The sequence below is a fragment of the Helianthus annuus genome, chromosome 14 (assembly GCF_002127325.2).
Source record: "Helianthus annuus cultivar XRQ/B chromosome 14, HanXRQr2.0-SUNRISE, whole genome shotgun sequence".
In the NCBI taxonomy this organism is placed as follows: Eukaryota; Viridiplantae; Streptophyta; class Magnoliopsida; order Asterales; family Asteraceae; genus Helianthus; species Helianthus annuus.
Window position 1 is genome coordinate 13,274,653 of NC_035446.2, and position 12,321 is coordinate 13,286,973.

At 38.6% G+C, this 12,321-nt stretch overlaps 1 protein-coding gene across 3 annotated transcripts; it reads left to right on the top strand.

Moving 5' to 3' along the window:
* Positions 1 to 684: 684 nt before the first annotated feature.
* On the top strand, positions 685 to 4,736 carry LOC110908116. Of its 3 annotated transcripts, none has more exons than XM_022153024.2 (3): positions 685 to 922; positions 1,753 to 2,232; positions 4,406 to 4,736. In XM_022153024.2, exon 2 carries the CDS (start codon positions 1,757 to 1,759, stop codon positions 2,225 to 2,227), a length of 471 nt encoding a protein of 156 aa, XP_022008716.1. In that variant the 5' UTR covers positions 685 to 922; positions 1,753 to 1,756; the 3' UTR covers positions 2,228 to 2,232; positions 4,406 to 4,736. The 3 variants fall into 3 exon arrangements, with proteins under 3 accessions (XP_022008716.1, XP_022008715.1, XP_022008714.1); XM_022153023.2 differs by having other exon boundaries at positions 686 to 926; positions 4,366 to 4,711; XM_022153022.2 differs by having other exon boundaries at positions 687 to 926.
* Positions 4,737 to 12,321: the final 7,585 nt, after the last annotated feature.

Genomic DNA, 12,321 nt, shown 5'->3' on the forward strand with positions numbered 1-12,321 from the left:
TGATAATCTAAAAAGGATTTCTGACGATGATTTATCGGTAAGAATTTACTGAACAACGATCCCAGCTTTAAAAATAACCATTGGTGGTCCCACATTTTTACATATTGTAAACCAATGGACCTTTACTAATAGAACCTTAATTTCTTTTTGTCACTTTCCTTTTCTGATAGTAAAGGTCCATTAGTTTACAATATGTGAAAATGTGGGACCACTAATGGTTATTTTTAAAGTTAGGATTGTTTTCGGTCAACGACTAATAGTTGAGATTATTAAAATTCATTATTCCTATATATTATTGGTGGTGGCATGTTTACACAAGTGGTCCATAAAAAGTAAAAAGATTATTTTATCCTTAAATGGAATCCACGTGGCATGTTTACAGCTAAATTTTGAAGCAAGCGTGGACCCGGTTAAGACAACACAGTCTGTCAGTCGGTGGTATAGTTTTCCGAGGAACGCCCACGCCGAACTCTGAACCCAAGACAACATAGTCTGGTTAGTCGGTGGTGTGGTTTTCCGGGGAGCGCCCAAGCCAAACTTTGAAGCCAGTGTGGACCCGGTTAAGACAACATAGTCTGTCAGTCGATGGTATGGTTTTTCAAGAAACGTCCAAGACAAACTCTGAAGACAACGTAGATCTGATTAAGGCAATATAGTATGATCAGACTGAGGCAACAGAACTCTCCAAATTATAGATTGCGGTGCCCTAGCACAAAAAAAGTGGCCATTCACAACAAAAAAAAAAGAAAATTGTTACATGACTTACATCAGACCATCAGAATCATTGATCAAATGTTGTGAAACCCTAATTCCTAAATTAACAACAACAACGAAGACGTTTATAGCAATTCTTCATCTCATCCTCTCTCCCATTGCTATCAACAAGCAGTTGACATCGTAACCAAATTCAACCTTCATTTGAGTAGGTAATTCGAATATCGGTTTCATCGATCCATATGTTATTATGTCGTACCTTAATTGATTGATATATCTTTGATCGTTTTATTGCATCGTCAATTTGCCTGTTAATTGTTTCAAACTTTGTTCATCTTCTGTGAAAGATTGCATCAAGATGATTCATAGGGATGTTGAAACAACGAAATGTGTGTCTTGACTTAAGGGTGTCCACTGTCAAAAGTTTAGGTTCGGTTAATTTCGATTTTGGTCATAAGTTAAGTTTGTTTAGGGTTTATGATTCGATTAACCGATTACACAGGCCTTCGTTTTTGGGCTCTGATTTCTCACAAATTAATACGTATTTTGGCATGGGTTTTTTGTCTTTAGCTAGAGATTTTCTAACATTAACAATAATATTAAAATTAAACGTTTGTATAAAACCATAACCGAAACCGAACCATAAAATTTGGATCTTAGAAAGTGTGTTAACCGAGCAATCAGTAATGGTTCAGTTATTTGGTTATGACACGGACCATAATAATCGGTTCTTAGAAAGTGTCTTGACTGAACCGTTGGTTTTGTTTCAACACTTCGGCTAATTTGGTTATTTGGTTTATGGCACGAACGATAACTGAATCCGAACCATAAAGTATGGTTTTTAGAGAATGGCTTAACTGCTCAGCAATGCTTGGTTATACTGTTATTCGGTTTAATCGGGTCAACCCTAGTATTTTCTCTCTTTTAATGATAAATTGCTAATCGCTTAATTTGGTTATGATTTTTGGGCCATTTGATTGTCCTACTAAGTGCTGAATAATAACTTTTGGTTTCTTACATTAATACCTCATTGCACAGAACAATGGCAGCTGCTATGGCGAAACACCAGGCCCTTGCAATTTCTCTTCAGCCCAAACAATACTTTAACTGCCTGCATTGTCGGAATTTCTTGAATAACGGGCCGGACACGGTGGAAGAGCTTCTGGATCGACATGTAGTCAAGAAAAAGAAAAGTTTTGATGACACTGAAGATGAGATATTGACTAGGCAAAAGCTTACAAGCACCCGTCGTGAAGTAATGGGCCTCTATCGAGACATAATTCGTGCGACCCGTTATTTCATGTGGCCTGATTCACATGGTGTTTTGTGGCGGGATGTTCTCAGAGCAAATGCCCGAAAGGAGTTTGAAGAGGCCCGGTTTGAGAAAGATCCAGAAGTTATTACGCGGTTGCTTATTGGTGGACATGATGCTGTTCAAGCTGCTCTTGATAAATTAGTTGAAAAGCAGAAGCAGCAGATTGCTAAGGAGCAAGCAGACCGTGATCGTCGATGATACAGGTAACGATATGAGTTCTTGTAAGATTGTGTATTTGGTATTAGTGGTAGAAGCCCAGCGTTGCAGGGTGTTTGATTTCTGGATGATTATGGATAAAGATGAAAGTTTCTGGCTCTATATTTTGTGAATATTGGTCAATTTAGGTTGCGTGGCGTTAGTTAATATGTCAAATTTGAAATCTTAGCTAGAACTAAAAGTAGGGTTGCCAATCAAGTCGGTTTGACGGGTTGGTGCGTTGAATCATCGTTTGCAACCATGACCCATATTGTGAGACATTGAACTTAACCCGGGCACACTTAACTTTGTGAGTTTGTGTAACCCGAACATGACTCGTTTAACCCATTTAGCTAAACGAGTCAAATGGGTTGACACATTGTAAATGTGTTTTAAACGTGTTAAGACGGGTCCGTGTGTTGTAATAAATGGGTTGTAAACGGGTTGCTGTTTAGTTAAACGGGCTAACCATGTCAATCTGAGCACATGCTTATTAAACGGGTTATAGATATGACAACCCAAAACATGTTTAGTTTTTCGTGTTGTGTTTGTGGCATACCAGGTATTGTCACCCCTAGCATAAGGTGAAAACAATTCTAAAGTTTTTCGAAGTGTACTCGTTTGTTTACAGCGTCCTATTTTTTATAATAAAAGTTATCGTTACTATTATGATTTTTTTAATATTTAATGCTACAAAATTCAAATAAAATAGACAAAAAAATGGGCAGTCAACTGGCTCGAATCGACTTGCACCAAATTATTAAACACTATAAAGAAGCAACCTAACTATGCATATATGTGTTGTAATGTAAGCTTTGGGAGTCTTTCAAAAAAAATGGAAATTTTCTTTTTCAACCCTAAAGTTTTAATGTTTGACAATTTAAGTTTAAACTTCTAATCTTTGTTTCCTTTTAACCCTAAAGTTTTAATCTTTAACAATTTACCCTAAAGTTTTATTCTTTAACAATTTAAGTTTAAAATTTTTAATCTTTGTTTCCTTTTTAACCTTAAAGTTTTAATCTTTGACAATTTAAGTTTAAAGTTTTAATCTTTGGTAATTTAACCCCTTTGATTAATTTGATTTTTTTACTTCTAATTCAAAAGTTTCCATCTTTTGCGATCCAACCACTTTGGTTTTTTTTTACTTATGTGCTGTAATCTTAGCTTTAGGGGTTTTCCGAAGAAAAAATGGTTATGCATATGGTTGTTGTAACCTTGGCTTTGGGGGTTTTACAAAAAAAATTGATATTTTTACTTTTCACTCAAAACTATTTGTTTTTTTACTTTTAACACAAAACTTTTTATCTTTTGCAATCTATCCTCATAACTTTTTTTACTTTCAACTTTGGTCCTTTATAGTTTTCATTTTCCTCAAATTTTTCGCTTTATGCCTCGTTCTAAATTTTGTGACTTAACACATCGCAACGTGCGTCTTTTGTTTAGCGTTTTTACGTTTCGTTCTACATTTTGCGAGTTAACACGACGCAATGTGCGTGTGTGGGTGAACGTTTTTACATCGTCTATTTTTTCCCGTTTGACAGGTTCAACATAACGTGCACGTCCTAAATCGACTTAGTTATTACTAAAGAATCCCCGCCGCATTGCGGCGGGTCGTAATTCTAGTTATACTAGTTTTGTATAAAAGTGGCAAAATGGGTGGTTGGGTAACGGGCAGTGTGGATGATCATAAAAAGTTATTCTGTTAAATATGATGACAAAAACTGTTAAAGAGGTTATATACATTAAAAATACATTTTGGATGAATTCGACCCGTTTATTCTGTACCAGGTATAAGTACCTCTTAGCCACCTATAGCTATAATAAACATTGAGTGTTCTCAGTTTCTGTACCATTTTTGGCATGTTTTATTCACAAATAATAGACGGTCAAATGGAATTTGAATCATTTTGACACATTTTACTAACGGTTGGGTAGATTTGCATCATCAGTCTATAATGGATCAATTGTCGAATGCGTTGAAAGTCACCCAAAGTGTATTTAACCGGATACCGTTATGACCTTAGCCATTTTGGCCCCTGTTTAACTAGAACCTGTTTTGACCCGTTACCTACTTGTTTATTTTGTCACCTCTAGTTATATGCATTTGGAGATGGACTAATTATTTCTTTCTTTGCTGAAAGTCTTTAACATTTTCGGCAAACTTTTACATCTTATTGTCAGGAAAACGATGTAAAGGTCTACATGCTTCTTTAGGAACAGCATCTTCGTATGGTATGCTACACGTGTAGGAACGTTACTTCTTCAAATCTTGGTTTATTCTCAAATGATTGACGTATTGGCCATTTGATGGCTTTAGTGATCATTGCTGTTGCCTGCTGCTGGGTATAGTTTTTTTTTTTTTTTTTTTTTTTTGTAGTTTTCTGTAAATTGATCTATATATTTCAATACTTCCTCTCAATTTATCATCCAAATACATCATATAAATCAAACAACTTGTTTAATGACATTTGTAACATTTTTGTGATATATTGAAACTATGTACTTTCAACAAGTTCATAATTTTTTTAATGCTGGACGTAATGAGTCGGGTTGTGATGGTTGATCTATGCAAACCTTTTTATATTCTAGTTTTATGAAAGAAAAAAGAAAAAGAAAACATTAATACGATATACAAACACAAATATATTCGTTTGAAACTTACACTGACATAAAGTTAGGCCAGTTAACGTACAAAATGGCTTAACGTACATTGCGTACACGATTGTATTTTAATGTGCGATTTAATTCTTCAACATGCAATTTGTATAAAATAAATAAAACATGCGAATATATATTAGAATATATTCAACATGCGATTGTAAAAAAAATATAGCATGTGATTCTCTAAAATAGGAACATGCGATTTCATTTAAATTTACATTCACTTTAATATATATCATGCGACTTCATACATATACACACATGCAATTTCCATTTTTTTATAAAATAACATGCAATTTTGCCATCATGTACGTTAAGGCCAATTGTACGATATACTTTTTCAAGTTATTTTTTAATAAAACAAGTTTTAAGAGTTTGTATGCATTTGTTTATATATGTCTTTATTGTTAAATATATCTTTAACTAGTGAAACTAGACAACCCCTAAATGCGAGGCTAGAGGAATGAAGAGCAGCCTTGAAGGACAATGTTTTAAGGATTAGTCGCTCTAAGACTGAATACCTTTATTGTAATTTCAACGGTGCAGGTGATAACGAGGACTCTCAGGTTACCACTGAGGGTCAAGTGGTCCCACAAACGACTAAGTTCAAGTACTTAGGATCGTTTGTGCAAAGGGACGGGGAGATAGACAGTGATGTATCCCACCGCATCCAAGTTGGTTGGTGTAGGTGGGGAGCAGCCATTGGGATTTTGTGTGATAGGAGGTTCCCAACAAAATTAAAGGGGAAATTTCATAGGGTAGCAGTTAGACCGGCAATGTTATACGTGACAGATTGTTGGGCCGTCAAGAAAACACAAGCGCGCAAGATAGAGGTAGCGGAGATGAGGATGTTGAGGTGGATGTGTGGGCACACGAGGTTAGACCAAATAAGAAGTGATGTTTTTAGGGAATGGTTAGGAGTAGCAAATATATCGGACAAATTAAAAGAGAGGAGATTGAGATGGTTTGGGCATGTGAAGAGGAGGCAGTCGACAGAACCAGTTAAAGCAATGGAAACCATGAAAGTGGAAGGAAGGAGGAGTAGAGGGAGGACCAAGTTGTCTTGGGATGAACGACGTAGGCAAAATTTGGTAGAGTTGCACTTCTCCGAGGACATGGTTTAGGATAGGAGTTCGTGGAGACATGTGATTGAGGTTAAAGACTTGTAGGGAGGGTATGGACATGTCCTAGCTTTGTCTTGGGGGGGGGGGTATGTCACACCCCCAAAATCCACCATGCGGAGTATCACCGCTTGGAGACGTGACATGACCAGGATCGAGCCACCAATCATATTGAACAACGTAATTAAGTAAATAAAACCAACCATAATACAATTGGTGACCAAAAGAAAGTAACCAACTTTAAGTTAACAGCGGAAGCATAATACGTAAAACCAAAACATAAGTTCATAGTTCATAAGTTTAAAGACCAAAACATAAGTTCCATAAGTTCATAAAGTTTAATTATTAAGCACGGGACATAACAGTCCATATCCCACAACGACCTCCTCCTCGTGCAAGCTCCATAAGCATCTAACGACCTGTAAGGCATGTAACAACGAGTCAACAACAAAGTTGAGTGAATTCACAGTTGGTTGTTTAGTTTTAAGTTGTTTCCGAAAACATGGTTTGTCTTTTGCTGGCTTACTTGTCGTGGGGGTTACCGCATAGTTGAAAATAAGATTAACCAGTTCCTTCTTTATTACCCAAACCATAACCATAATCAGTGGGGGCTTCCCCATGTGAACCACTAGACCGTTACCATATCGACTACTAACGAAAGTAAGTTGTGCCCTACGTCAATGTCTATCATCATTGACAGTTTGCCATAGTCCATTAGTACACGCCCGTCCGACTGGCACGGTGTGAGGTTTGTTAAACCTAATAGCGCTATTAACTAATGACCCGCTCGCCATTGGCCTCGGCGATTAAGTCGATATAAAATGAGGGACTTAATGGTAGAGTTTTGTCTAGTAAGTTTTAAGGTTGTTGTCCTACCCAAGGAGGACGAACGTACATATTCTACCCAAGCAGAATACGCAGGATTAATATTGGCATCCTACCCATGGAGGATGGCGGTACATATCCTACCCGAGGAGGATATGTAGGTTCCGTTTTAATTCTTTAACCCATTCCCAACCACCGGGAATCCCATGCCTTAGAAAGTGTGTGAACTCACCTTGGTTTGCTCGGTTAGATTAGTTACTCTAATAATCAGAAATCAAGCACGTCCTAATAAGGTACAGATAACAATCAGTTTCTCGTGCATGCATAACACGTATCCTACGTACGGTTTATCTACTCATTACTTCTATCACGTACCACACAATTCTAATGTTTAGTTATATTATTTTACCCTCAAATAATATATAACTATCTCACAAAATAATCAAGTATCCACACAAGTGTTCTAGTATAAAATATACATTCTAAACATATATTTATCCATTTTACTTGTAAAAATCAACCTCCGATACTTTGTATTTTTGTAACAAAACTCATGGCGAAGTTTATTTTGAAAAACAAAGTTAAAACTTATTTGCGAACACTTGTTAGAAAAATAATTTCGAAGTGTTGGAATTTTTAGAAAATTTTGCCAGAGTTTCCTTTGTAAATGGAGGTGTCCATGCTTATAAGCATATCATTTTCTTTTCAAAATTTCATTCAACAATCATCAACCAACAATATACAATCTTTACTTAACCATCTTGTTAAAAACAAGCATTAATTTCTACATCATGAACTTGAAAGTTTATAAAAATGTGTAGTAACCTACTAGTGTATTTAGTATGTCCTGTACCCCCTTTAAAGTGTGATTGCTTCTTTAAAAACTCCATTTTTAAAGAATATGGATCTTTACAACTTATGGTCATATTTTCTAAAAATGCTTCTTCATGTATTTTTCTTGTTACACATGTGTTTCTTCACTTTGTTAACCACCAAAAATGATGTATATTTATGTAAGAACCAAGATTTAGTAAAACTTGTATTTTAACTTGGTTTCTTGGTAGATTATACTTGAAACATTTAGATTTACAAGACTTTAAACTTACTTTGTTCATCATTTTACAAGAAGCATTATATTCATTCAAGTTCATGAGTTTAGTGAGGATAATCCATAACCTTTAACATGTTCATCCTCTCATCTTGCTAGATTATGTTTTTATTCATGATCTAGCAAGATCATATGATGATCAACATCATCTTCACAAACAATCAACAATCATCAAGCATAACAACTCATATTCATCAAGGTTTCTTCATATTTCAAGCTTATGTTCAAGTTTACTTCTTGTGATTCTTAGTGTTCTTCAAGATTATGGTTATGATTCTTCTTTTAACCACTTAAAATGGAAGTAATATAGCAAGATCAAGGTTCTTACCGCTAGCACAAGGCTAGGGATGATCAAGTGAAGAAAACAAGTGGATAAAAGCAAATAAGAGAGGTTCTTGAACTTCCGTAAGCTCCTAGCTCCTTTATGTGACCTCTAACACCTTGGTATATGCTTGAAATGGATGAAGCTTGATCAAGTAAGGTGGATGTGTGGGTGTTGATTCTCGGCCGAGAGCTCCAAGGGGGAAGGGGAGAACTTGTGTGTGTTTTGAGTGTGTGAGAAATGAAATCAAGATCCTTCAAGTTTACTTATAACCCATATTACCATTTTAACTCTTGTATAATATGCTCATTACTAGGGAACATGATCTATTTTTATATTAAGATAAAATCACATGTGGGGCCACATGTTGGGCCGATTACTAGGTGGGGGGGGGGGGGTTATAGGTTTAGGTTATAACTAGTTAGTTAGATTAAGGTTAAAATTCAAGTATTCTAGTTAGGTATTTAGTTACTAGTTGTTATGTCATAATATGGTGTGTTATGATGTTCGGGAACCATAACTAGTTCAGAAAAATAAAAACAATGCCCCTGGTAATATTTTAGTGTTCCAGGTAATGTCCGTGTGTTCGGTTAGATACCGTTCCGTTACAGTGCTAAGTTATTCCATATAGTGTCCTATATATATTTTTTTTGTAACATTTTTAATTCCCAACACTCAGGGAAGCATACAGGACTATTTAGCAACTTTTCTGCACAAGACTAGTATGTTAACAAGCACATGTAAGTATGACACAGTAATCAGAAAGCAGTTAAGTAATTCAGCACAGTCATCAAACAGTTTAATTAACATAATTAAATCGTACGGATACATGAAATTTTGAGGGTTGTCACATTCTCCCCCTGTTAAGAGAATTTCGTCCCGAAATTTAGTACGTGATTACTGAGGAAGCTAGTTAAGTTGCGTGGTTTCCTGGTTTTCCTGGGGTGTCACATCATCCCCCCGTTGGTTTGGAATTTCGTCCTAAAATTCTGCACTAGCTTCAGCCTCAGTAGTGGTTGTACTTTTCTTAAACAATAGGGGATACTTGAGTTTCATTTGGTCTTCTCGTTCCTAGGTATTCAACTGGTTCCTCGACGAATCGCAACTGGTCGTCAATTGTGAGCTCCTTGAGAGGAACTATGAGGGTCTCATATGATAGACACTTATTCAGGTTCGACACATGGAAAACATTGTGAACTCCGCTAAGTTCCGCCGGTAGATTCAGCTTGTAGGCCACTATGCCAATTTTCTCAATGATTTCGAAGGGTCCAACATATCGCGGGTTGAGTTTGCCTCGTTTGCCAAAACGAACTACACCTTTCCAAGGCCAGACTTTGAGTAGCACTCGATCCCCAACTTGGAACTCGAGTGGTTTCCTTCACTTATCAGCATAGCTTTTCTGACCGTCACGAGCTGCCGCCATTCGTTGTCGTATATGAGCAATCCTTTCGGTTGTATCCACTACAAGTTCTGGGCCAGTGATTTAACTGTCGCCAACTTCTGCCCAACAAAGAGGTGACCGGCACTTCCGTCCGTACAACGCCTCGAACGGTGCGGCCTGGATAATGGTGTGGTAACTGTTGTTATATGAAAACTCCACTAACGGGAGGTGTTTTTCCCAGCCATTGCCAAAGTCGATTACACATGCCCTAAGCATGTCTTCAAGGGTTTGGATGGTGCGTTCAGATTGCCCATCCGTCTGTGGATGATATGCCGTGCTCATGTCTAATCGAGAACCAAAGGACTTGTGCATAGCTCGCCACAACTCAGATGTAAAACGTGAGTCACGATCAGAAATATGGAGGTTGGCACTCCGTGCCTTGATACTACTTCCTTTAGGTATACGTCTGCTAGAGTAGAAAACTTATCCGTTTCCTTGATAGCCAGAAAATGTGCAGACTTGGTCAGTCGATCCACGATCACCCAAATGGTATCATTTCCGCGTTGAGATCTAGGCAGACCAGTAACGAAATCCATGGAAATTTGCTCCCATTTCCATTTAGGTATCTCTGGTTGTTGAAGTGAGCCTGATGGTTTCTGGTATTTGACCTTGACCCCAACACATGTCAAGCATTTACTGACGTAGGTTGCTATGTTGGCTTTCATACCGGCCACCAGTATGTAGTCTTTAGGTCGTGGTACATCTTATCCGAACCAGGATGTACTGAGTAACGAGACTTGTGCGCTTCATCCATCACAAGTTCGCGTAAGTTTCCATAGAGTGGAACCCAGATGCACCCTGTTACATAGTAGGCGTCGTCTTCCTTTTGTTCTAGCTGCTGCCTCGATCCTCGTAAGGACTCAGCCCTGATGTTCTCTGCTTTCAACGCTTCAACCTGAGCATCTCGTATTTGAGCGGGAAGGCTAGAGTGAATGGTAAGCTGTAACGCACGTACAAGCTTAGGTATAGCATCCTTTTGACTGAGGGCGTCGGCCACAACATTGGCTTTGCCCAGATGATACTTGATCGCACATTCGTAATCATTCAAGAGTTTGACCCATCGACGTTGTCGCATGTTTAACTCCTTTTGCTTGAAGATATGCTCGAGACTCCTGTGATCGGTGTAGATGGTGCACTTGGTACCGTACAGGTAATGTCTCCATATCTTAAGTGCGAAAACAACTGCTCCCAATTCCAAGTCGTGCGTAGTGTAGTTACTTTCGTGAACTTTAAGTTGGCGCGATGTGTAGGCAATGACCTTGTCACGTTGCATCAACACGCAACCAAGTCCTTGGGTGGAAGCATCGCAATAAACCACAAAATCATCGATGCCTTCAGGCAATGAGAGGATAGGCGCGCTACAAAGTCTGTCGTTTAAGTGCTGAAATGCGGACTCCTGTGCATCACCCCAACGATAGGTGACACCCTTCTGAGTCAGTGAAGTGAGAGGTTGCGCAATCCTTGAGAAATCCTTGATAAACCTTCTGTAATATCCTGCCAATCCCAAGAATTGGCGGATTTCTGTTGGTGTACAGGGTGCAGGCCAGTTCTTGATCGAGTCAACCTTGGATGGATCAACATGAATCCCATCCTTGTTTACCACATGGCCTAGAAAGTGGACTTCGCGAAGCCAGAAGTCGCATTTCGAAAACTTGGTATACAACTGCTCTGTTCGAAGGAGTTCCAAACAAGTCTCAGGTGTCGTTCGTGTTCCTCCTGACTCTTAGAATAGATCAGGATGTCATCGATGAAAACTATGACAAACTTATCCAGGTAAGGTTTGCACACTCGGTTCATGAGATCCATGAAGACCGCAGGTGAATTCGTCAATCCGAAAGGCATAACCAGAAACTCGTAATGCCCATAATGAGCCCTGAATGCTGTTTTAGGGACATCCTCGTCTCGGACTCTCAGTTGATGGTAGCCTGACCTTAGGTCAATCTTGGAATAGAAACTCGACACTTGAAACTGGTCGAATAAGTTATCAATGCGTGGGAGAGGATAACGATTCTTCACGGTCACCTTGTTGAGTTCGCGGTAGTCAATACACATTCTGAAGGTACCGTCTTTTTTTCTTCACGAATAACACTGGAGCTCCCCAAGGCGAAGAGCTAGGACGTATGAAACCCTTTTCCAAGAGTTCTTGCAGTTGTGTGGACAGTTCTTCAAGTTCTGATGGAGCTAGACGATAAGGTGCTCGAGCTATGGGCGCTGCTCCGGGAGCTAGCTCGATTTGAAACTCGACTTGTCGATGAGGCGGAAGACCAGGTAATTCCTCAGGAAATACCTCAGGAAAGTCGCGCACAATAGGAATGTCTTCTATCTTCCGAGGATCTATCAGAAACGAGGGCTAGAATAGCAGTGTGGCCCTTACTCAAACACTTCTGGGCCTTAAGGAAAGAGATGATGCCCACAACAGAACCACTCTTGTCGCCACAAATTACGAGGGGTTCTTTACCAGAACGAGGGATGCGGACCATCTTCTCGTTGCAAAGAATTTCCGCTTGCTGATGAGATAACCAATCCATCCCAATAACAACATCGAAACTACCCAGAACGATAGGAATAAGATCGATAGAGAAGGTCTGACCGGCTAGGACGAGGTTACAGCCCTTAACT